At 40.4% G+C, this 26,943-nt stretch overlaps 1 protein-coding gene across 2 annotated transcripts in view; it reads right to left on the bottom strand.

The window, feature by feature from the left end:
- ttc27 (tetratricopeptide repeat domain 27) overlaps nucleotides 1-24,812 on the bottom strand; it is a 106,161-nt gene extending 81,349 nt beyond the window's left edge. Inside the window, exons 1-3 of one of the 2 annotated variants that reach the window (XM_051423061.1) lie at nucleotides 24,528-24,812; nucleotides 15,304-15,487; nucleotides 11,079-11,202 (exon numbers count right to left, since the gene is read on the bottom strand). In XM_051423061.1, coding sequence (XP_051279021.1) covers nucleotides 11,079-11,202; nucleotides 15,304-15,487; nucleotides 24,528-24,618 — 399 coding nt within the window. In that variant the 5' untranslated portion in view covers nucleotides 24,619-24,812. The remainder of the gene's footprint in view (nucleotides 1-11,078; nucleotides 11,203-15,303; nucleotides 15,488-24,527) is intronic. The other variant, XM_051423051.1, reaches the window with a different exon arrangement.
- Nucleotides 24,813-26,943: the final 2,131 nt, after the last annotated feature.

The raw sequence follows: 26,943 nt of genomic DNA, 5'->3' as shown, positions 1-26,943 counted from the left end.
ATCTAATGACGTGTAGCATGTCCATATTGACAAACATATATTTGTGTAGGTGATCTAAGCAGCTTAGAAATTACTCAAGTGGGTGACTTGGTGAACTTTAAGAGGTTTCATACATCCAAAGAATTAAAATCCTCTAATTGAGACCTGCATTTATTTGTCAAAACGTGTAGCTACACCAGGTTTTATGGTACATTCTGCTTCCTTCATATGTTTTATCATTTAAAGCTTTCAGTATATGGGCTTCCGGTTATGGCGTTGAGGTGAAAGGACGTGCTGAGCGAGCGCTCCCAACCCGGTCTGCTAAATCCCCTAGATTAGAGCTGTTTCAGCCAGGGATAAGACACGAAAGACTAAAGGCAAACCAACCCAGAACCAAGAAAAAGGTGAAGAAAACACGACAGGAAAAGACGGCGGAGGCATTACTGACAAACTTGAGGCTATGGATAGCTTGCAAGCTATCATTGGGGCTATCCACAAAGAAATACTGGCTATCCACTCGGACGTGAAGGAGGAATTAGGTTGTTTCCGTGACAATCTCTCCAGAGATATGAAGAGAGATTTGGCTAGTTTCAGAGAGGACGTTAATGAAAAACTGAACGAAATTGTGACCGATTTGAAAGAAACCAGAGACAGGGCCGAAGAGGCAGCACAGCGCGTGTATCAGACATGGAGGAGTGGACCGCCATGACAAAGACGTGCTGTCTCAAACTTTGATTAATCAAGACCAAATCCAAGCCAAACTGACTGATTTAGAGGCACTCTCACAGATAAATATTATTCGCATATACGGGATTCCCGAGGACATAGAAGGAAGCAACTTGCAAGAGTTTATTAAAAGATTTATTAAAGCCAAGCTGTCGCTTCAGGATACGGAACTTGGCATACAGCGCTGCCACCACGCACTGGGCCCTAAACCACCACAGAACGCCAGCCCCCGATCAGTGGTGATTCTTTTTCTGGAGAATAGAACCAAGGAGTTGGTGCTGCGCTCCGCGTGGAAAAAAGGAGAGATCCGCCTTGATCAACAGAGGTTGTACTTTGACTAAGATTACCCGGCAGAGATCCAAAAGAAGAGGAGAGCTTACGCTTACGATACTCATTCCTGAGCTATCCCAGTTGGCACTGGAGAGCCCCCTTCATACACTGGAGGCTTTTCTCTCCAATTAGGACTCCTTAAGAGGAAATTTTGTTATGGAAGCTGTTTTTTTCTTTCATTTCCTTTATATGTATATTTTCAAGTTACAAGTTCTTTGTTACTATATTTGTTCATGTTCAAGTGTTAAGGTCACCGTGGGTGCACATAGTGAAGGGGACAACTATATTTAACGATAAATGTCTCACGGAGAATATAGAATCATAACACTTTACATTAATGGGCTACAGTACCCAATTAAGAGAGGAAAGCTCATAGCTAAGATGAAAAGGGGACAACACTACATAATCTTTTGGCAGGAAAATTAAAAAAAAAAGGGTTTTAAAAATAATTTTTTTTCTTCTTATGCAAGTGGACATGCGAGAGGAGTCGCAATACTTATTGCAAATAAAATAGACTTTCAGCTCTCCAAGCAGATCGTGGACAAGGAGGGACGTTTTGTTTTGGTGAGGGAATGTTAGAAGAAGTAACATTACTTAACGTTTACAGACCACCACGACAAGATAGGACATTAATTAATAGAATATTTGATTTGATAGCTACAGAGGTTTCCGGTGTCCTGATCTGTGGGGGGGACTGGGATGCACAGTTGCACCCCACCCTGGATTCTACAAACCCGAGAATGAACTCTGAGTGTCTGTACATTAAGAAAATGATTAAAGGGATTGGTATGATTGATGTATGGAGGGACTTTCACCCATTTGTTAAACAATTTACCTTTTATTCCCACCCCCATGCAGTCTATTCTAGAAAATCTAGAATATCTTTTTATAAATTAAAAGACCCTGTCACCAACCAGATTTGTTTCAAGCCAGAAGAAATACATAAACCATTTGAGATATTACAGGAATTTATACACTAACCCAAATTAGCGGAACCCGCAACAGTAAAGCACTTCTTAGACTCTCTAGACTTGCCATCTCTTGGCACAGAGCAAAACAAGCGGATAACTGCAGATATTACAATAGCAGAGGTTAATAAGGCCATTTCTAAACTGAAAACAAACAAAGCAACTGGGCGAGACGGACTACCCGCAGAGTGGTATAAAACTTTTAGGGACTCCTTGACCCCACTGTTATTAAAATGTTTTAATCATGTGCTTAAGGGGGGTGAGACTCCACCATCTTGTAAATAAGCTATAATATCTGTAATACCGAAACCAGGAAAAGATAAGATAGAGTGCAGCTCATATAGACCTATTTCTGTTTTGAACGCCGACTATAAAATATTCACCTCAATCATAGTTAGTAGACTAGAAAATATTATCCATGACCTGATTGACACAGACCAGACAGGATTTATTAAAAATGGACGTACACAAGACAACGTCAGACGAGCAATACACTTGATAGATACTATGAGCAGAAGTAACACGAAGTCCTAAGCAATTAGCTTTGATGCAGAAAAAGCTTTTGATTCGGTGCGGTGGGAATTTTTATATCTGGTTCTACAACGCTGTGGCTTTAATGATACAGTTATAAAATGTCTTAAATCCATATATAATTCTCCAGTGGCCCGGATTAAAATAAGTGGTAGTCTTTCAGGCACAATCTCTTTGGAACTGGGATGCCGGCAGGGCTGTCCACTGAGCCCCATCCTGTTTGCTCTATTTATAGAGCCACTTGCTCAGAAAATCAGGGAAGACCCAGAAATTATGGGAATTTCATTTAAGGGAAGAGAATATAAGACATGTTTATACGCGGACGATATTCTGGTGACTTTGTCTGACCCCGATACCAGTCTCCCTAAGCTAATGTCCTGCCTTGACCAATATGGTTTCTATTCAGGATACAAACTGAACATAGAGAAAACCCAAACTCTCTCTTTTAATTACTTACCTCAGAAAAACATACATAAAACCTTTAAATTTAAATGGAAAACTAGAACTATGAAATATCTAGGTGTTAATATCCCCAAGACTTTTGAAGACATATATGACTTAAATTATGGTATCATCACAAACAAAATTAAAAACGACTTGGACAGATGGACTCCTCTGACACTTGATTTGTACAACCGAACAGAAACTATAAAGATGATTATTTTACCTCAACTGTTATTCCTTTTTCAATCGCTGAAAAGAAACCAAGGATACGCTATAAAACATTATACCTGCCAAAAGATAAAGGAGGGATGTCACTCCCATGTTTGGAGGACTACTACAAAGCAGCATAACTGCAGTATGTAGTCTACTGGTGTAAAGAGGATTACGATGCAAAATGGATGGAACTAGAGTTGAACCAACTTGATATCCCTCTTCAACCTTTGCTGGGTGATAAAACCCTCAAGACCATATACCCAAGTAAACTAAATGACCTAACAAAAATTCCCCTTAATGTCTGGTTCAAAGAGGTTTTGAATTCACACTTAGAGAGGAAAGCACGGTTATTTAGGTGGGTTGAACATGATAGGGATTTCAGACCAGCACAGCTTGATATGAGATTTAAGGAACTGACTCGAAAAGGTGTTACTTCCTACTGTGTAATTTCATCTGATACTGGCCTGGACAGTTTCCAACAATTACAGGAAAACCATGATTTAGACAAAAAAGATTTCTACAGATATTTGCAGCTTAGGCATCATTTCGATAGAAATATTAAAATCCCAAAGGAAGGTGACTTGGACCTCATTGACATTCTCATTGATGCATATAAAAGGTAAAATCAATAAGAAAGTGGTCTCTAGATTATACTTATGCCTGCAACGTTACAAAAAATTTCAACATCATATGTCAAAAGTAGGTGGGAGAGGGAAGCAAATATAATATATATATTTTTCTCCAAGATTGAACCGTAATAAAGCCCAGAGGTATTGGTTGAAATGGCTTGTATATAAATAAGAAAACCGAATAGAGCAGCTCCTTTCTTTTTCATTTTGTTTATCCTCTGCACTGTGACTGATGCTTTGATGGACTTGCCCTGGAGAGACTCCCTTCCCTGGCCGGCTGGCTTTTGCCTGCTTTCCTCTAACTCTCTTCATCTCTCACCTATGGATTTTTGTAACCCTATAGTACACGGAGTAATACTAATAATACTAATACTATAATAGTAATTGTTTTCTTTCTGCAACAATATATTTATTTCCACTGGTGACCTATATGTTCATGATTGTTTGTTTGATTTGTATGTTCTGTTTGTCTTTGTAAAACTTTAAAACTTTGCATTTAAAAATAAAGTTACAAAAAAAAAAAAGCTTTCAGTATATGATAAACTTACATAAAAGGGCCCAGTCATGTAAAACAAAAATATATATGATCATACCCTGAAACCGCCAGAATCAAATTTTTGGTCAAACCACCCAGCACTAATGTTCAACTAATGTGTATATGAGCGCATTTATACATTTTTCAAACAAACTTGCAGTTCTGATTTGCATTTCACTGTTACTGCATATACAGTACAAACAGTGATTCATCATTAAGTTGCTGTGTCTATCAAAATAAGCCAATTTACCCATGGTGATCATTGAACTTAGATTCTAAAGTACATTTAACTTTTTCTCTTGTCCCCAGATGAATTAAATCCACATGGATTGTTTGTCTTCCGTTTCACCTGTGCCTACATGCCTGTATGGACAACATTCTTTATGACACAAGTTGGTGTGACAGCACAGATAAATTATTGATGCCAAAGGGATTATTTTGATAAAAGAAATAGCCCTCTTTTCTCGTGTAATAGCAATATGAAGCGCACCATTCTGTTCTCAGCACTACAATGCCTTAAGGAAGCAATCTCCTCAACCCTGTGTAATTAGGACCCCAGAGACGCTTCATTACTGGGCACCTTGCAAGTCTACAGCTCCCTCTGGTTCTGCACTGGCTCAGCTCACTTTATACAGCAACATGACATTAAACTTTACCACACTCAGCAAAGGATTCACTCAGCATTATAAAACATAATATACAATCAATGTAATCAGACACAAGGAAACACATCTATATCATCATTTCAAATTATAATCAAATTTCAAGTATCTTGGAAAATATTATTTAGGTAGGTAGGTAGGTAGGTAGGTAGGTAGGTAAGATGCTGCTAAAAGTTTGAGTTCCTTGTTACTATGGATAGACCAATTATTGGATCCGACATTTACCATTCTTTCTGATTATTGTATTTTTTTGTTTGCTTATAACGTAAATTAATTTAAAAATGTGAATAGGCTCTAATGAAACCGCTTCTCTTTGTCTGGAGTCTCACTCAAGGTCCCACCCACAGCTCTATCTAATTAGTTACACCTCCATGAGTAATAGCGCCACTATTACTCATGGAGGTGTATGTATATGTGCTGTAACTCTCACTATATCCTGACAGTAGTACATGAAATGTTTCACATAATCTGTGAAAAAAAATCTGGTTCCTCTGGCTCCTCCTAGTGGTCCTAAAAAGGTATTTGCAAGAATTCACCAGGCCTGAACTAAAACAAACACTCAGAGCAAAGAAAGAGTGAAAGACACTTTGGGCTGGTGGCTTGAAGACAGTTGACTGCTGAGTCTGCTGGCATTAGTATTTGACTGAGGAATGACACATAACGATCTTATGTCTTGGCTGGTTGTTTACATTTTCATTTTTTATGCAAATGGTTGGTTCCAAACATCGGTTATGGGTTTCTTTAATTACTAATCAGTGTCTGTATCGGTTGATCCCTACTTGTTACACCAGCAAGAAAGCATAAGCGAGCACACTTGAGCGAGCTGAAAAAAGTTTTTAAGCATCTAAAGCTGCTTTTCCTAATAAGGTCTATGGTGCATATGATTGATACCATCACACCGTAGTCAATTATGGCAGTATGATGTAGAAACTTGAAGGCACCAGTGCACATTCATTGAGACTGGACTTTACAGTAAAGTAGGAGACATCAGAATTGTTTGGATTTATATGAAAAAGCCTGATATTGATCTTCACTCATTCAGTTGGTCTGGAAAAGACTCCAACTACATTTCCATTTGGTTTTAATATGGGATCTGTAATGTGGATAAGCTATACAGCCGATAATGATATCTGATCACAGCCTTCATATTTACAACTGCTTCAAATGAACATTCTCATTATCTCAGTTCTGTGTGCAGGTGGAGGAAGCTCATAACAAATATGGCACGTCCCAAATCAAGGTGAGAAACCTTGGGTAATCTGGAGGGACCGCTATCACATGCAAGCCAAGATCACATGACAGAAATTTAAAGCATCCACGGGCTACTATTCATTAGCCTTGCTAACAAATTCAACTCAATTCATTATAACACAGCTGATCGTGCCCGTTCCAGACCATGTTTGTGATTCTACCAGGACTGTGGTGCGTCCCAGAAGCATCTCTCCGCTCTGCTCCATATCTATTTTTGGGGAAAGCTGCGAGCTGCAGCACAGAACAAATCGCATTGGTAGGAAGTAAGACAGAGAAACAGCATTGAGAATCTGGCTTATTTCCAAAAAATAATATACCCTGTGTAGACTCTGTACCGAATTTTATGATACATCAAAAAAGTAAACAAAATTAAAGCTGCAAGCAGCGTTGGGCGGGACCTCGCACTCCACGCAACTCGGGGCGTGCTGCGGCCGCGTCGCGTTCCATCGTCACACGCCACCTACCAACAACATGAAATTTCACGTAAATCAGCTCAAAATCGCCACGCAGCGCTTACTTCCTGTTGCTGGTAGGTGGCGCTATCACTATGTCTTAATATTGTCATGTAGACAAGTTCAGGGCGGGACTGTTGTAACACACGTGAAGTTTCATTGAGATTGGACCACGTACGCTGAAGTTATGAGGACGTGTTCAGGGCGAGATGTTACAGAAAATATTAAGTTTATTGGAAATTGGACATTGGACACTGAAGTTATGAGTGCTATTTTATGGCGAATCCGCTGAATTCGACAAATTGTCACTGGCACGGTCATTTCACGTAACTCAGCTCAAAATCGCCACGCAGCGTTTACTTCCTATTGCCAGTAAGTGGCGCTATAACTATGTCTGAATATTGTCATGTACACGTGTTCAGGGCAGGACTGTTATCAAGCATTTGAAGTGTGGAGCCGATTGGACAATGTACACTCAAGTTATAGCAAATTTGTGTTTTGTGGCGGTCCATCAAAATTTCCGCCACCCCACAGACACGCCCCCTCACCACAGTCAACACATATAATCAACAATGTGTTTTGCATTTTATAAGTAAATTTCAGCTGGATCTGATCATCCTGGAAGGAGTACAACATGAAAGTATAAAACGTGATACTTCCTGTTGCCAGTATGTGGCGCTATCACTATGTCTGAATATTGTCATGTAGACGTGTTCAGGGTGGGACTGTTATCAAACACGTGAAGTTTCATTGAGATTGGATCACGTACGCTGAAGTTATGAGGACGTGTTCAGGGTGGGACTGTACTGAAGATATGAGTACTATCTGTTTGATGGTCAATCGGTGGAATTCGACACGTCGTCACGGGCACACGGTTAAACATACAGTCACAAATAGCACAACTTTTGATAACCAATGTGTGTAGATTGAAGTGATCGAATTTGAAGTCAATCTGATAAAATCTGTAGGAGGAGTTAGTTAAAACAGAAGCCCTTAAATGCCGGAAATAGCATCACAGTTTGACATTCGATTCAACCTGGCCAACTTTGAGGGCACACCACGGACACGCCCTTTAATGTACAGTCACAAATAGCACAACTTTTAATGAGCACCATTTTCTGACTGTACTCACCGATTTTGAAGCAGATCCGATAAATTCCCTAGGAGGAGTTCGTTCAAATACAACGCGAAAAAAATCACCAAAAAATGCGCACGGAATTCACTATGGCCAACTTTGAGGGCACGCCACAGACACACCCTTCAACGTACATGCACAATTAGCACAACTTTTAATCAGAACCATTTTTTGACTGTACTCACAAATTTTGAAGCAGATCCGACGAATTCCCTAGGAGGAGTTCGTTCAAATACAACGCGAAAAGTTCGCCGAAAGTGAAACTTTAAATCAAAATGGCTGACTTCCTGTGGGGTTTCGGGTATGGGTCCAAGAGGCTTTTTTGTACGTCCCGGCATGTTACACGTGCCTACCGAGTTTCGTACATGTTGGTGAAACGTGGCGCCGGGGCTGCTGTTTTTTTATCCTGTAGGGGGCGCTACACACACACGACAAACACGATTTTTGGTATGTGAGCTTCAGGCACTACTCTACATGTGCCCTGTGAATTTCATTATTTTTTCATTATTACGGTCTCCGCACAGTGATTTATCATGCCAAAAAAGTGCCACCTAGTGGCGTATTTGTTTTGTCCTTTTTAAGTGAGCCTCAGGGAGCCATGGGGAAGCATCGTACAAAGTTTCATCTTAATCACACATACCGTTGTAGAGATATAAACTTCTTCATTTTAAAGAGCGCCACCTAGTGGAAATTGCCTGAAATTGTGCACAATGCTTAAGGAAGACATGTGGAACCTAAGTTTGGTGTTAATCGGACAAATCAATGTGGAGAAATGGTCCCCTTCCTTTTTTGACGAAAAATCCACAGGAAGTGCTAATTTTATAGCGTGCTTATTGTTTGAAATTTCAAAAATGTTAAAATTACTTTTTTTGCCAGGGCGGTCCGCAGGTGCTAGGTGAAAAATTTTGTGCGAATCGGACAAAGCGTGTAGGAGGAACACGAAAAAGTATTTTAAAGACATTTTACGCTCTAACGAAAAAAAGTTATAGGCGGAAGTGCGCGGGGCCTATATGGGGAGATTCAGCTCTATTTACCGAACGCGTGGATACCAGTTTTTTGAATGTGCGACAAACTATGCAGAAGTTATTAGCCTAAACGCATTTTTTATGATAGTAGCACCACCTACTGGTCAACCTGAAAGCGACGCATAGAATATAAAATTTTTCACCAGGCCTGACCACTTTGCCAAATAAAATTGACTTTTCGTACATGTTCAGGGGGGCAAAAACGCAATCAAAAGTGCTAAAAATAATAATAAGTAAGAAGAAACATAGCAAAAACAATAGGGACCTCCAGCGGTCGCTTGCGAGGTCCCTAAAAATAACAACAATAAACATAATTAAAGCTGCAAGCAGCGTTGGACGGGATCTCGCACCAGGCGCGCGTCGGGGCGTGCTGCGACCGCGTCACGTGCTGCTGGGGTGCGCTGTGGCCACGTCACGTGCCGTCGTAACAAGCGCGGACCACAACATGAAAATGTCACGTAAATCGGCTCAAAATCGCCCTGCAGCACTTACTTCCTGTTGCCACTAGGTGGCGCTATCACTATGCGTTCAGGGCGGGACTCTTATCAGACAAGTGAAGTTTGGAGCCGATTGGACAATGTACACTCAAGTTATAGCAAATTCGTGTTTTGTGGCGGTACATCAAAATTTCCCGCCACGCCACAGTTATCACCCCTCACCGCAGTCATCACATCATCAACAATGTGTTTTGCATTTTATAAGTAAATTTCAGCTGGATCTGATCATCCTGCTAGGAGTAGAACATGAAAGTATAAAACGTGATACTTCCTGTTGCCACAAGGTGGCGCTCTGACTATTACTGAATGTTATCACATAGGCATGTTCAGGGCGGGACTCTTATCAAACATGGGAAGTTTCGTTGCAGTCGGATCATGTACGCAGAAGTTATGACGAATCCCTCTTTTTATGGCGAAGGATCGAAATTGCACGCCACGGGACGCCACGCCACATCCACGAAGTTTAACGGAATAACGTAAATAGCACAACTTTTAATAGTGAATGTGTTTAGATGGCTGTGTCCAAATCTGAAGTCGGTCCGATAAATGCCCTAGGAGGAGTTCGTTCAAATACAACGTGTGCAAATCGCCCAAAATGGCCACAAAATCCAAAATGGCCGACTTCCTGTTGGGTTTGAGGTATGGGTCCTTGAGACTTTTCTGCTTCTTTTATCATGATACACATGCGTACCAATTTTCGTACCTGTCGGCCTTACGTGTCTTGGGGGCTGATTCGGGGGGGTGTGGCTTAGCCGTTTGGCGGGGACAATGTCATATCGGTATTTCCGCTATGTTTGAATTTTGTGCAAATTTCCATGACTTTTTGAGAATGCTGCGGGGGTCAAATATGCAGTGAAAGAGGCACAAAATAATAATTCCTACAGGAACAATAGGGTCTTGCACTGGTCAGTGCTCGATCCCTAATTAATAGAGAAAGCATTTAACTACGCAGCCTACTTTGTCATGTTAGAAGCACTAATATACAAGAAAAAAGCCAAAATACAAAAGTCAACAACGACAGGCAGGCAAGACACGCTGAAGACTTTCCGCTTCTTAAACGCTCTTGGTGGGATTTGAAGACGCAAGAATGATGGAGCCAAACCACGTTGCAGACATGACGTCGTAAGGGTGGGACTGTGGCATTAAAAATGATTAAATGGCCCTGTACTTGTATAGCGCCTTTCTAGTCTTCTGACCACTTAAAGGGCTTTTACACTACGTGCCACATTCACCCTTTCACACACATTCACTCAGTGATGGCAAAGCCCATCAAACAGAAACTAACTCATTCATACACATTCACACACCGATGCATAGTATCGGGAGCAATTTGGGGTTCAGTATCTTGCTCAAGGATACTTAAGGGAGAAACCGGGGAACGAACCAACAATCTTTCCGATTAGTTGATGACCCATTCTGCCTTTGAGCCACAACCACTTCAGCACTTTATCACATTGAATTTTAAGTGGCAACTAGAAAAATGTTTGGAGCTCAAGTGTTGTGTTTCTGCTGTCCTCCATTCATTCATTATAGTCCTTGTGTCAGGACTCTTAATAGTAAATGAGACCTCAATAAGACATACTTATAACACTTCTCAAAAGTTGGTTGAACTTTTCAGTGAACTAGCAAATATAAATCAGCACATGGCACAGGATGAAGCATGTCACAAAAGCAGGACAGAGTGATGAGATGGTATCATACCTGAGGAGAGAGCAGGGGTGGGGGCAGCAGGTCAGAGATATGGATGGAGACCGGAGGACCAGTCCAGTTACTCTGGGCAAACAGGTGGAGGCAAGAGACAGCCAGGGTCATCACTGCCAGCTCCCTGCAGCAGGAGAGACAAGACACACACTGGACTTAGTGGACAGACAGACTGGAGAGAAGAGATGCCAAGTAAAGAATTCCGAAAACATTCTATGGTAGTGACAGATGTTCACATACATTTCTAGAAAGGCACAGTGACAGCCACCTGACTCTGAGGGCAGTTAGAGGAACAGTGACACGCTTTGCTGCCTTTCTATTAGGCTGAGAAAGTGATGGAAGATGATAGAAGGGAGGAAGAGGATACAATCATGATGAGGAGAGAGGTGGGGCAATATGTGCTGCATTGTACAATCACTCACAGACACTTCTCTCCTGAGAGCAAGAAGGGAGATGTTAAGCTGTCCTTATTAAAAATGAATAATTCATGACAAAAGGCGGGTACAGGAGAATGAACAAACACTCTTGAGAACAGCTTTGTGCTTCTCTTCACTTCTACCAACAAACCCACCGCAACAGCTCAATTGGGGATTTTAATTAGTGGGCTCACTTCAGCAGCTCGAAATCATACACTGTTATTTACCTATTTGTTATTAATTGGATATTACTGAAATTGCAATTAGTTATCCCATTTACAGTCAAGTGATTTTTAGATTCACATTTTTTTTTTTATGTTTGCAGAAACGAAAAAGATGATACTTTACCCCCCCAAGCCTCTGAGTGTGTAAAGGACTGTGTAACATGCCCACTATCTCATATCCTGATAATGACATGTATATCATGATCAGATCACAATATTGCACATTTTCTGTAAATTCAATAAATAAATAGTTGATATAAAATGACCAGATCGTCCTATTTCATATTACATTTTGAATTATATACACTCCACAAATAAAAGCTACTTATATTATATTTTATTATTTTTCTCCTTTTATTCAGAACCTTTATGTAAATATCAAGTAAACAATAAAATAAATAAAAATGCTTATTTGTATAGGGACAAGAATAATGCTATATACTTCCCTATACAAATAAACTTAATAAAAATACTTAATTGAGATTCAATGTCACAAACTACAATATTTATAGCCTAAGCTAATTTGCCCTTCCCTAGATACCCCTTTAAAACTCAAATCTACAAAAGACACAACAAAACAAACAAAAAGTGTGTATATTAAAAACACAGAACTCAGCCAGAAAAAAAAAAAAAAACAGATCACAAAGTAATACATTAAAGCAGCATAAAACAGGACACTCAAGATCATTCAGGACTATATGACTGATCCCTCTTCAGGAACTGTTTCAGTTTAAGTTTAAAATGATCCCAGTCAGGCTTCAGTTTGAGTTCTGTAGGTAAGGAATTCCACATTTTGATCCCCCGAACAGAAAAATCTGTGTGAGGATTTACATATGGGTTCCTTACAATTCCCATTGGATGCTTCATGCCTTACTGAGCCTGGAGTGCAACCTCCAGGTCACTGAGGAACCTGGGCAGCCTGGTCATGTAGGCATTTGCAGAGAGTTTAAGATTAGCAATTTTTGGGCGCCCGGTTAGCTCAGTGTGTAGAGCTGGCGACCCATGTACTGAGGCTGAGTCAATGCTGCAGCGGCCCAGGGTTCGATTCCGACCTGCGGCCCTTTGCTGCGTGTCATCCCCTCTCTCTGCCTCCTGTCTGTCTTCAGCTGTCTCTATCATAAAGGCAATAAAAGCCCCAAAAAATACTTAGAAAAAAAAAAAAGATTAGCAATTTTGAACATATTTAATTACCTAAGAACAATGATGTGATATAATCGGCTTCCAGTCAAAAATTTTGATTGCTTGACTGTACACTGACAGGTCACATTATGACCAGGGTGCACAGATAGTCATATGTTCTAGAGCGCGCAGAGAGTGGCAGCTTGACGCAACAGCTCCCGCTCCGCCTTAAATCTTACTACTTCTTTATTCCTTCTTAAACAGCACTGTGTTTATTGTTGTAAATAGACCGTCAGTGTTGGTAGTTAATCTTTTACTTTTTTTGCCGTAGTTGAACAACAAAAAAACAAAACGCTGGAGGTTATTCACGTGTCGCATGCCCAAGGGAGATCCCGGTGGAGTTAAGGAGACGAAGAAGAGGAACCAGAGCAGGCAAGTTGGTGAGGACCAAGAAGACAGAGACGCGGTGGCGATACAAGCCATGTCTTCCCTCGGTTGTCATGGAAAAGTACGTTCGCTGAACAACAAAATGGACGAGCTCTCGGCCCTGGTCAACGGACAGCGAGAGTATCGGGAGTGCAGCATATTATGTCTGACGGAGACATGGCTGAATGACATTACACCAGACTGTTCAGTGGACAACAAGCCCTGGATCAACAGAGACATCAAAGCCCTGTTGAACAGAAAGAAGATGGCTTTCATGGCAGGACATGAGGATGCAAAGAAAGACATTCAGAGGGAGCTGAGGAGGGAGTTGAGGGGGGCCAAAGACTGTTACAAGAACAAGATAGAGGGGAAGCTGCAACAGACCAGCACAAGAGAGGTGTGGGGGGGATGAGGAGCATTACTGGCATGAAAAGGTCCGTAGGTTCAGTAGAAGAGACAAAGGGACGTGCCAACGAGCTAAACCTGTTCTAAAATAGGTTTGACTTACAAACCCCCTCCACCTCCTCAGGTACCCCCATTCACAACCTGGCTACACCACCCTCCTCCTCCACAGTCCGTATTCCCCATGATGACAGTAACACCACCCCCCTCATCTGCCCTAAACCCTCCCTCCCCTTTCCCACCCCCTCTATCCTCTCCATTTTTCCACCCCACAAACCTCCACCTCCTCCCCCCACCTACCTCTCACCACTACAATTTCTCCTAAGGGGGATAAATAAAGGAATAACTTATCTTATCTTAATGTTACGGCTGATTAGTGTATATCATCATGAGCGTCTTTACACAGTAACTCCATTGTGAAAAGATCATAGAGCAGGACTCCAGACTAACTTTTTGCATTGGTTGCACTGGTGCGCTTAACTTTTTTTTTTTTAGGTGCAGCAGCACAAAATTTAGTAGCACCCAAATTTTTCATTGTGTCGCCTTTAACACCATAAGGTCACCTTTTTTATCGTTCTCCATAACTTTCATATAATGTGAATGATTTTTAAACAAGATTAAGGTGTAGAGAAACGCTTGTCTTTATTTGAAGCACAATTATATATAAAAAGAAAAATCAAGTGTTTAAAGTGCTTCACTGAACTGAAATTGAACATGTCAAACTAAAACACGAAGCAAAATAAAACATTTCCAAATAAAAGAGAAATAAAAGACCTGATTACTACTACCTGCCGCTGAAATGCAGCTGGGAGAGGGGCCACTTTCTCTACACACTTGTCACAGCATATTGTGTGTTTTTTAGACATGTTATGTTTTTTTAAAGTTTCGATATGAAACGTTGTTGACCTGCTCACGAATGCACTATTTCCGGCCATATTCTGACCACACTCCTGACTGTACCTCAGCCAGGGAAATTGTTTCAGCCAGTCCTGTCTGAAGGAATATATTTTGGCCTTTTTAATTTGGGTCTCTATCCCAGACTCGTTGTCTCCTCCTCCTCTCACCAGGGACCGAGGGCTCTGTGTCTTGACGGGATGGACTCTCAGTAGTGGGGATGGATGGGATTATAGTAGTAGGGCTGGTTGTAGTCTTGGTTTCCTTAATGAAAAAACTTTCAATATTTCTGCCTCTCTTCATTTTCCCTCGTTTTGTCGTGTTTATTTTATTTTTCCGTTTCAGTAAGTCAGCTATTCTGGCGCTCAGGTCGTGCGCAATTTTTAAACACACACAACTTAACGCGGTGAACAGGACCACAGCCAATCAGAGGCAAAGAGGTCTGTCTCTTATTGGTTTAGAACACGATATGATCCTACCATGAGTGTGTGAGATTGGTCACAGGAGGACACAGAGAGATGATGCACTTGCAAAATAAATTTATGTTTTCACCCGGGCAGCGTCAGGTGCATCAGAGCGACCTAGAAAAATTATTAGTCGCACTCTTAAAAATTTTGGTCGCATGTGCCCCCTAACCCAGGGATGGCAAGAGTGGAAAGGTTACATCACAGTACAACAATACATTACAGCCAGTTAAAACACTATCATCTAGTTGACTTGACACCTGGTGTCCTGCTGTATTACCTGTTGGTCTGGCCATCGTTGGTTCCATCAGTCAGGTACTGCAGCACTTGTCTCTCCAGGTAGGTCTCGATGTCCTCCCCCTCGCTGCAGCGGTCATCTCCGTTTAGCAGATCTAAAACCTGGGGGCTCAGCAGAACCGCCTCAAAGTCCCCCTCCATCAGGGACTCCAGCAGAGAGCCCGCCTCTGGAAGGTTAGAGTGAGTTCACATTAAGTACAATTGGTAGTGTTAATTCACTCCACAGGGCTTACTCATTTGGTTAAATTCAAGTGACCACATGAAAACAATGTCATCAAACACAAGTGGCAACATATAACTGATTATAAGATGCTTGGACATTGATTAAAAGGAATTTAAACTGACACGGACTGAATACATTTAAACCCTATTAATAAGATGACAGCAGATCTCAATATATTGGTCCTAATCTTTGTATATTGTTTTTGATACTAAATGTTCTGAAGCACTAACTTAAAAAAAAGCTCACAAACCTGTCTTGCAGTCATTGCTCTTATTTCAACATGTCTACAATAAAGGGCATTGACAAGAGACAGGCTTCAAGTAAAGTGTTTGAATGCACCATATACCAGAATTTGTTCTGCATAAGAACATATGGAGCAATGGTGAAATTAGAATTTGGCAACTATAGGGTGGAGCTTTGGCTTAGGAGGTGGAGCGGGTCATTCAATAATCAGAAGGTGTGTGGTTCGATCCCTGGCTCCCACTGCATTTCAAAGTGTCTTGAGCAAGACACTCAACCCCAAATTGCTCCTGAACCTGAGCCATCGGTGCGTGAATGTGTGTGAATGAACTAGTTTCTTCATTTATTCTAGAACATTTACAGAGACCCAACAGTTATCACCATGAGCAAGCACTTGGAGACGGGGGCAAGGAAAAACTGCCTTTTAAGAGGCAGAAACCTAGGACAGACCCTTCGGCTCTAGGTGGGTGGTCGTCTGCCTCGACCAGTTGGGGTGGGTGGGTGGGAGAGAAGAGAGAGAGAGAGAGAGAGAGAGAGAGAGAGAGAGAGAGAGAGAGAGAGAGAGAGAGAGAGAGAGAGAGAGAGAGAGAGAGAGAGAGAGAGAGAGAGAGAGAGAGAGAGAGAGAGAGAGAGAGAGAGAACAGTAGCAACAACTACACGAATAGTGACTGATGATGAACATGAAGAAGACAACGACAACGACAACAACAGCAACGAAGGGGGACATCATCATGTTTGCCTTATGGCGGGGTCACTCATGAGATATGATGAGATTACATTCAATGTCAATGCAAAGATGCGAACAGATGCAAATTTGCACCAGGCAATGCAAATGAAGCCAACACACAAACTTTGCCCCAATCGAGTATTTGCGCAGGTTAAAAATGTTTAACACATATTGCGGGGCTTTTGCAGTGTTGTGTGGGGAGGACCAGAGAGACAGAGTTGCTGCGGGCCACACCCGGGAGCAGCAGGGAACAGACAAGGAAAAGATTGTTTGTTGGAAAGTAAGTGAGGAATTTTCCTTTTTTTTATTCTAGCTGTCTTATTTACTTAACTAGGAACTAACTTAGCATAGCCCTGATCAATCAAAACTTTGTTCAGAAAACAAGCATTTTAAAACTTGTTTGCCTGACATCTGGCTAACAGAGCTGACACAGATCTATGGGCTGATTTTTGTGTCAGTAGAAACTGAATCTGAATTGCTCTACTTGAATAATTGCAATGAAAAACGGAATTGAATTTGTATTGTTAAACTTGAATAACTGTATTGAAAAACTGAATCTGAATTGCATAATTTGAATTTATTAGTTTGAAACTGAATTTGAGCCTCACTAAAAATTCAACTTTTTATGTACTTTCAAATTCAGTTCTCTAAATTCAAATTCAGTTCTCTAAATTCAAATGTCGCAATCTCAACTCAATTTCAAACCACTAGATTACGCTTTTAAGGTCACAGACGGGTCAAGGTGTTCAGTAAGAGCAATCGAGTGCAGATGCACAGAGCTCCTTTTTGGCTAAGCAGCACGTTTGTTTTGAACATTTCCTGGACCTGTAGACATTGGCTAGAGAAAAACATGCTTAAAGGAGACATATTATTCCCCTTTTCAAGTTCATAATTGTATTTATTTATTATTATTTTGGTTTCGTGTGTGAACCACTTGTGTTGGACTGTTTTCACAACCTCGGTCAGTACAACACTGGACCGGCTGAAAGACTGTTCCTGAAAGAGGGATTGTACCAACTGTCTGTGGAGAGACGGCAGAGGAAGTAACTGGAAGTATTTTTAAGAGTTTATGCTGTTTTTCATTGTTCGTGTACTGCTAGCACATGCTAACCGTTGTTAGCTACAGGAAAATAAATAAATACAATTATGAACTTGAAAAGGGGAATAATATGTCTCCTTTAAGCATGTTTTTCTCTAGCCAATGTCTACAGGTCCAGGAAATGTTCAAAACAAACGTGCTGCTTAGCCAAAAAGGAGCTCTGTGCATCTGCACTCGATTGCTCTTACTGAACACTTTGACCCGTCTGTGACCTTAAAAGTGTAATCTAGTGGTTTGAAATTGAGTTGAGATTGACATTTGAATTTAGAGAGCTGAATTTGAATTTAGAGAACTGAATTTGAATTTAGAGAACTGAATTTGAAAGTACATAAAAAGTTGAATTTTTAGTGAGGCTCAAATTCAGTTTCAAACTAATAAATTCAAATTATGCAATTCAAATTCAGTTTTTCAATGCAATTATTCAAGTTGAGCAATTCAGATTCAGTTTCTACTGACACAAAAATCAGCCCATACAGATCCTTTTACTGTAATTAAATCACAGCAAAATCTGTTGATTTTGAGCTCATACCACCATAGTTAGCCAGATGCGATAAAGGAAAAGACATACTCACTTTACTTGTTTGAGTATTCAGTAATGCAATGTGAAAATTTGCTTGTGAACACACCATTAGGCAGTCCCTCCAGGAAGTGATATGTTACGATCGCAACAATTAACACATATTCAATTAATCTCGGTGAATTCTGCACAACCTTGCAATTTTGTCCATTTACCACAACCTTTCCGCAACTTTGACCAATCATTGTAGTTTTGCATGCAAGACACTGAGCCATACGGCACCAAACTCACTTCCTTGTCCCTGTCCAAACAGTGTGATATTATTCTCACTGGAGTTGCCTTCAAGTGTTTTTGAATTATACAAAAAAATAACTATTTTTTCCTTTTTTTTTTTTTTATTCTTTCTCTAGCAATTTCACTGCTACAAAATATCAAAAAACCCTGTAACACACATTGTAATCTTTTAGAGAAGTTGCTGTGAAATCAGGCATTTTAGGCTGCACCAATCCCCAATAAAGCCTGCAAAATCCTGGAGGGTCTGATTAAGATACAATCACATTCTGGACTTTGCGCAGTGTGAACCCCAACAAACTGAATTCAAAATGCAACTTAGTTAAAACCAAAGAAAACATCCAAAATTATATCACACCTTCAGTCTTGTTTGAACACATCTCTCCAGATTTAATATCAAATCCTCAATTATAAAATAAAGCTCTATTGATTTTAATGGGGAAAAGTTTGTGTCAAAACAAGAATCAAGTCCAAGTGGACAGTGATGTCTGTCATTAATGGAGAGCTTCGACAAAACTGCTGTGTTAATGTATTTTGTCTAATTTCCCCCCCAGCCTCCCTACACACACTGGCAAGCGAGGTGGAGGACAATAAAGGCTCCGCCCCAAAGCTGTCGTCAACTTGATAATCCATCTCCCCTCATTTGTCGTATATTGTTTTGCAGTGATTTTTAATCTTAATCCATATTCCATTTTCATTTAAGTCAATGAACATATTGAACCATTCCCCAGAGGTAAGTTGTACAGTGTGTGAGCATTTAGCTAATGCTCCCACAACAGAACACCATTGTTGTTGAAGAGGGCCAGCTGAAGAGGCTGATGGCGAGAAGGTGAAACATGTTGATGTATGAAAGGACAGAGGAAGGCTGCTGGGCCACTGCTTCCGTACTATAAATAATTGTACTGCTTGTGTGCTCAGGCATCTCACTGCCTTTCATTAGCTTTTTATTGGAGGAGGCAGACTGGCTTGGCTCATTAGCATTGATTGCTTTGTGTTCACCCGGTGGAGAGAAAGAAAGAGGACGGGAGGAGATGCTGTTCTGAGCTGCATAACAAAAGCCTGTCTAACTTGAGGAATTGTCTTCATGACTTCTTCTACAAACACACAAAATCAGGTGAGTACTGACAGAAGATGTGTCATGCCAGACAACAATGTCAGCTTTAACTCACCTCCATGATTGCCACGCAACATGCCTTGAATGCTAAAAATAATGAGCAATCTCTTGTGCCGTTTAAGGAATTCAAATAATTTCTAAGTGACTGGTGCAGCTTCGTAAACATTCAATATTCTAAACACCAACACCCCAACATCTGCATTGCTATCTTTCCCTTTAGAGTGACCATTGCGTTTTTAATGAAGGAAGTAAGGAAGGAAACATTTTGCCCAACTATTTTGGAAAGGTACAAAAGCGTTTCTCACTCACTGCCTTAATGGGTAACCTCACTGGAAATCAACCTTACTTTACAATGCTGTGCATCCACAACTCCTGACTCCATCACTGTGTCAAAGATGGGGTCAAAAGCTCACATTCTCACATGAAGCCAGATTTCCGGTCCACTTAGGCACATAGCCAAGCCAGTCACGTGATCCTTTAACTGTACCCTTGGCTTTAATAAGCAATTGTGGTGTGACTGGTGTTGTAAAGGAGGTTTGGAGATTTTCATCTCACTGCCGAACAAATGAAACCCAGGGGCTACCATAATACCACAGTGAGAAGGGACTGAGAGGACAAGGAAGGGCTTCGGCTTTATGAGGGGGGAAATGAAAGCCTGAGGTATGGCCACATGTTTAATGACCTTTCAGCTACACTTCAGGTCTGCCGATGAAACGGCAGCAATTATGGAAAACAAGACAGAGGCCTTCAAATTAGTTCATAAAGGTTCAGGCAATTAGCTGCAGTTAATAAGGCAATGGTGAATAGAATTTGAAAAAGCGTATAGGGCTGAGCAGCAATATAAAAGCAAGATGAATGATAGGGAGTATCTCAGACAGGCACTGTATGACAATACCGGTATACCGGTGTATACCCCTGCACACAGTCACAGGGGGGCCTTAATTAGTTGCATTTCCTTAGTCTGGGTTTCACCCAGAGTTGTATTGTCCTGTGACCATCTGCATAATGTTTTAGAAGATTTTCCACTCTGACAAAAATAAAATTCTGGGGATAAAAAAACAAAAGACGAATGCAGACATCTCCATTTTGCCACCAGGTGGACACTGTAATTGGTTTAGGCCAGTAGTAGCAGCTCTTTATCCCCTCTCCAGTCCTGTGCCTTTGACAAAAAATTATATGGACATTTTTCTTATCATTGTTGTAGTGCAGCCACAACTAAAATGTGTGTCAGATGACTCACTCTGAGCTATGCAAGGAGCCCCTGTCTCATTTAAAGACAACTCTGTTACATTTCAAACACTGTGTGCCACATTAAAATCAAATGAGGTAGAGACCACAGTGTAGTTAGCTACCTCTCATTTCCATCAAGTACATTCGAAAACTTTAGCCTGAAAACTTCAGTTTGACTACTTTTTCCATCAGTATGTTGTTCAAACGGAATCTGATTGGGGCACATTTAAAAAATATTGTGAAGCCAAACAAAAAAAAAACAACCTTATCTGAGCAATAAATCAGAATTGAGCAACTAATGGCATTTGCAGGAATCCACCAGGCCTGAATGAAAACAACAAATCACAGCCAAGATTGTTGTTTTCGTTCAGGCCTGGTGGATTCCTGCAAATGCCATTATCAGCGCCAGAGCGATTCAGAGGAACCTGTTTTTTTCACAGATTATCCGTCTCTTGTACAACCATCAGGATAAGGTAAAGAAAATATGACAAAAAGTAATTTTTATAAAAGTTACCTACTGCAGCTTTAAAAATAATACATTTCATGATGTGTTGTTGTTGAATGGTTCTGCTGTCAAACTCTGTTCGCTCCATACCTAAAGTTTCATCCTTCTGTTAACTAATTGATTACATCAAGTTAAATAAATGTTAATCCACTGCCTGCTTAGACAATAGAAACATATGATCCAGAAACAAGCCACCCCCAAAGCTACAACCTCTCTCTCTGGCTGCTGTTTGGTAACAGTCTGACTATACAAACTGACTTGGTCTCAGTGTGTAGGGAACCGGAGGGTCGCCGGTTCAAGTCCCACAGACCACAATATGGAAAAAAACTCACCACAAATCAAGAAATATCATCAAGAACATGTTTTCCATTTTCTGACTAGATTTCAGCTTGATCTGATCATCCTACTAGGAGTAGAACATGGAAGTATAAAAAAATGACATTTCCTTTCAACACTAGGTGGCGCTCTCACTTTTACTGAATATTATCACCTAGACATGTTCAGGGCGGGACTCTTATCAGACATGTGAAGTTTGGAGCCGATTGGACAACGTACACTCAAGTTATAGCAAATTAGTGTTTTGTGGCGGTACATCAAAATTTCCCGCCACGCTACAGACACGCCCCCTCACTGCAGTCATCACATATAATCAACAATGTGTTTTGCATTTTATAAGTAAATTTCAGCTGGGTCTGATCATCCTGCTAGGAGTAGAACATGAAAGTATAAAATGTGATACTTCCTGTTGCCACTAGGTGGCGCTCTGACTATTACCAAATATTATCACATAGACATGTTATGGGCGGGACTCTTATCGAACATGTGAAGTTTCGTTGCAGTCGGATCATGTACGCAGATGTTATGACGATTCCTCTTTCATGGCGAAGGTTTGAAATTGGATGCCACGGGACGCCACGCCACAGGCACAATGTTGGACGAAAAAAACTGACTGCACTGACCAATTTTGAAGAAGATCCAATAGAACCTGTAGGAGGAGTTAGTTAAAACAGAAGCCCTGAAATGCCAAAAATGTCATCACAGTGTGACATTCGTTCAAAATGGCCAAATTTGACGGCACGCCACGGACACGCCCTTCAACGTACAGTGAAAAAATTAACAGCGTTCATTCAGCACCATTTTGTGACTGTACTGACCAATTTTGAAGCAGATCCCAGAAATTCCCTAGGACGAGTTCGTTCAAATGCAAGGCGAAAATTCACCGAAAATGACCACGGACTTAAAAATGGCCAACTTTGACGGCACGCCATGGACACGCCCTTCAACATACAGTTACAAATTGAACAGCGTTCATTCAGCACCATGTTTTGATTGTACTGACCAATTTTGAAGCAGATCCGATAAATTCCCTAGGAGGAGTTCATTCAAATACAAGCCCAAAATGTCAAAATGACCACAAAATGATGAAAATTAAAAATTGAAATTGCAGACTTCCTGTGGGTTTTGGGGCATGGGTCCACGAGGCTTTTCTGCTTCTTTTATCATGATACACATGCGTAGCAATTTTCATACATGTGGGCCTTACATGTCTTGGGGGCTGATTCTGGGGGGCGTGGCTTAGACGTTTGGCGGCGCCCGTGCAAAGGGACAATGTCATATCGGTATTTTTGCTACGTTTGAATTTTGTGTAAATTTTCATGCCATTTTGAGCATGTTGCGGGGGCCAAATATGCGGTTGAACTTCCAAAGGTATAATAATAATAATTCCTAGAGGAACAATAGGGTCTTGCACTTTCAGTGCTCGATCCCTAATTATATATACACAGGTAGAGTTATGTTAATGCAGAGAGGTATGCACATAGAGCTGTGAGCATATGGAATTAAGGCTGTATCACTATCACTCACTACTCCCTACATAGTCCACTATGTTGGACTCCCTATGTAGTGACTAGGGAGTAGGGAATGAGTGAGTGATTTCAGACACATCCTAAGTGAATTTATATAAAAAGAATGTCAAAATTAAAATGCTTAGCAATTGAATAATAATATCATTTGAAAAACGGAAATGATTTACTCCATGTTGATAATACAATGTTTGTTATATCATTTTAGATTCACTATTAAAATATTTGGGACCACCTGCAGCTGAATCATCAGACCAGGAACAGCCATGCACCTCAGCTGCTCCAGCCACAATCAGTATCAACCATGAGGTTGGTGGTCAGATTTCCTACAAGGAGCTTATTGATGAGTTTGCAGCAAGGAAGGCCAGAAAGATTGCATTGCATTGTGAAAGTGTTATATTATATTATTCTATTCACTTGGGGCGAGTTTGAACCTTATTTGTTTATTTTGTATATTATATTTTGATTAATAGGTTATATGAATCACATTTTACAGTATCTAATTTTGGACACAATGTTTTATTAGTTTAAGTTTTAATTCTTTAGTGTGCACTAGATGTTGCACTACTATCAAAAATATGTTTAAAAGTGTATTTTTTGTATATTTATTATTGAACAGGTTTATTCTTTTGCACACATTGTTATATTGTTTGTATTATCATTGTTTAAATAAATGTCAATTCTTTGGACATGAGTTATTTTCTCGTGGGGATGGGGCGCTATCAGTAAAGCTCGCCTAGGGCACCAAATGGTCTAGGACCGCCCCTGTGAAGACATCATGCCAGACTCCAGTTCAAAAGTAGGTCTGAGCTAGGTCTCTCTAACCCTGAATTAGCTATCGCAAATTCACCCATGTTGACCGAAAATTGGGCGAACTAAAGCTAACGCTAGCTAATAACAAAAGTTGTTATTTTATTTGAATGAACAAACATGCACGGTGTGTGTGTGTGTGTGCCAAATGACAAAGCCACTCATAACGTTTACAAATCCGCTTGCTGTCAAGCATTACCTCGTGCCATATTTGCTGTCTCACGAGGCCATTTAAAAGTGACCAAATAATGTATGGGGTCTGGCATGACGTTCACACACGACAGAGAACGACGCGCATGGCCGCTAACAGCTCGCTTAGCAGTTATTAAATCCATATGAATTCATATTACCTATAACTGTACCGGAACAGCAGCCACAGCTTCCATTACCGTAAAACCCTGTCATCGAACCACTGCCGTCACCGGGAGTTTCATCACCGGGGAAAAGCTTCTACAACGCTGCGTTTAAATGTCACATGCTGCCAATGAAGCCTTTTCTAAAGCACTAATCAGACAACATAACCAACTGGTGATGGAGTTAATAGCGATGTGGCTAAATGATAATTATAAAAAACAACCTGACGTCTCACCTGCAGTACTGAATATGTTGTGCTTCCATTCCGCTGCCTCGCTAGGTGTTAGGAAGCCTCGGAGGACAGGGATCTCTACGTCCAGAGGCATCGGTGAACTGGTCTTTGTTGGAGGGAAGTAGGAGCTGCTGCCTTCAGTCAGGACGGTCCCGGAACACAGCTTTCACGGTTGATCGCTTTATTAATGTGCGTTTCTCAATCGGAGATGAAACGTTTTTTTCACCCATGTGGTACAAGTGGCCTCAGTGAGCAGCCATGACAGATGCGCGTTGCATTGTGGGAAAACTAATCAAAACTAGCGCAGGGATGCTGGGGCAGTTTCACGTGGCCGGTAGGTCTGAACGCGATGTTGCATTGAACAATATGTTAATGCTGTTAATGCTGCCTGTGTTTAACAGCATATCATCGCATTGAGCTCTTCATTGACTTTCTTTGTGAAAAACACAGAGCCATGCAGTTGCAAGTGTTTCATTATCTTATATTAATGATAAATATTACTTTCCCCAGTAACTAGCAGTGTAACTAATTAATGATACATTTCATTAATAAAATTACTGTAATAATATTAGTTTCCCCAGTAACTAGTGTAACTAATTTCTAATACATTTCATAAACCAATCCAATCACATCTTTGGATTATTTTTTGTAATTGTGGAGGAAACTAGTTTGGAAGATGGAAACGCTTACATTCAGCAGCTGGAAATATTCCATTACCTTGATTTTAACAGCAAAACTGGATTTTAATCGTCCTAGTAGTGTAACTCATTGTTGTCATGGAGTAATGAGTAAAGTAATAATGTTGCTTTTAAAAAGAGCAATGAGTTTAAATTATATTTTTGGATTGGTTAATGACTAACACTATATTATGCCAAGGCCCCCCACATAGCATTTGTTAATGACCAGGGCCCCCATTTTGCAGTGTGTCTTGTATGGCAATTTTTAAGAACCTATACAACCTTTGACCTGGTCATTGTAAAACCATACGCAACTGTTAAAGAGGCTATTATATGCATACAACCTTTAGCCCTGTTTCTAACTACACTCTATGTCCCAGTACACAGTGGGATGTTGAGACTTCACTAAGAAGCCAAGGACATGATCATCTCACCACACTGTCTGTCTGTTGACTGTCCCACAACTCAGGAATGTGTAACTGTGTGCTCCAACAGGGATAAAACTATACTGCTTCTGCCAATCGAGGCTCTTTCGGACTTTCACATACGAGAGTGTGTGACGGTTGCGTTGAGACCATTCATGGATGACTTGAATAAAACCTTACAGAAAGACAAGATCATACTTTGTATGCTTTATTAAACAAATTACCACCACAGTCTTTAAAACCCCATTGACAATATTGCAGCACATGTAAAGAAGAGAAAAAGAAAAGAAATTATATATTTGCTTACTTTCATAAGTATCAATAATTATTACATTTGTATTTCAAATCTTTAATCATAACATTATATTCAATATTACTGCTTACCATTTTTCCATTCTAGCATTTGTTTTGTCAGTTAACAACACTGGATATGCGTGAGTGTGTGTGCGTGGGAGTAAGATTTGCCCGCCAGGGCTTTTCCTTTTCGAAAACATGTCCATTTTTTGTCAGCATTAGTTAGATGACTGGCAAGTGATTAGAAAGGTGGCCCTGGCAAATAAGATTCCAATATGATATGTATTTTTATTTTGTTTAAAATATTTATTTTGAGCATTTTACCTGATCTTTCCACCCCCTGACACCCCTTTGCGACCCTCACTTTGAAAAACACTGTTAAGGAAAAGCTGTACAGAACTTCCTTCTGTTAGAGGTGGAAACACAAAGTTTGATGTGAAAACTGACAATACCAATGACAAAACATGACAATTCACATATTTATCATTCTTTAATTGGTAGTAGTCAAAGTTGTTTCTGCCTCTTAAAAGGAAGTTTTTCACTGCCACCATCATGGTGGGAACTGTTGGGTCTCTGTAAATAATAATTAGGGTTAGGGTTAGGCCAGATGAGCTGAGCATCCCTGACAACCTGACTGCCAACCAGACTTCTGCAGGAGGGAGGTAGGCATGTCATCGGGTCATTTCTTTTTCAAGTTATAATCCTTGAGATTTTGATTAAATCAAACACTATTTTGTATGATTTATGGTCGCCGTTTTTCAGTGTTATGAGGTACATTTCTGGCTCTTATCAGTCTGTGGGCATTAGAATCAGAATCAGGTTTATTGCCAAGTAAGTTTTAACATGACAACGAGAAATTTGCAATCACAATCAAGTGTAGAAAAATATAAATAAAGATAAGATAAAAAATCTATAAACAAAGTGAGAGAATATGTACAAGATGGCCAGATACTTAAATAAAGTAGTTACATAATTAGCAGTGTGACATATAATTGCATTTGCAATTTGCAAGATAAACAAACA

Source organism: Dicentrarchus labrax, unplaced genomic scaffold (assembly GCF_905237075.1).
Source record: "Dicentrarchus labrax unplaced genomic scaffold, dlabrax2021, whole genome shotgun sequence".
NCBI classification, from domain to species: domain Eukaryota; kingdom Metazoa; phylum Chordata; class Actinopteri; family Moronidae; genus Dicentrarchus; species Dicentrarchus labrax.
This window is presented reverse-complemented; position numbering and strand designations above follow the sequence as displayed.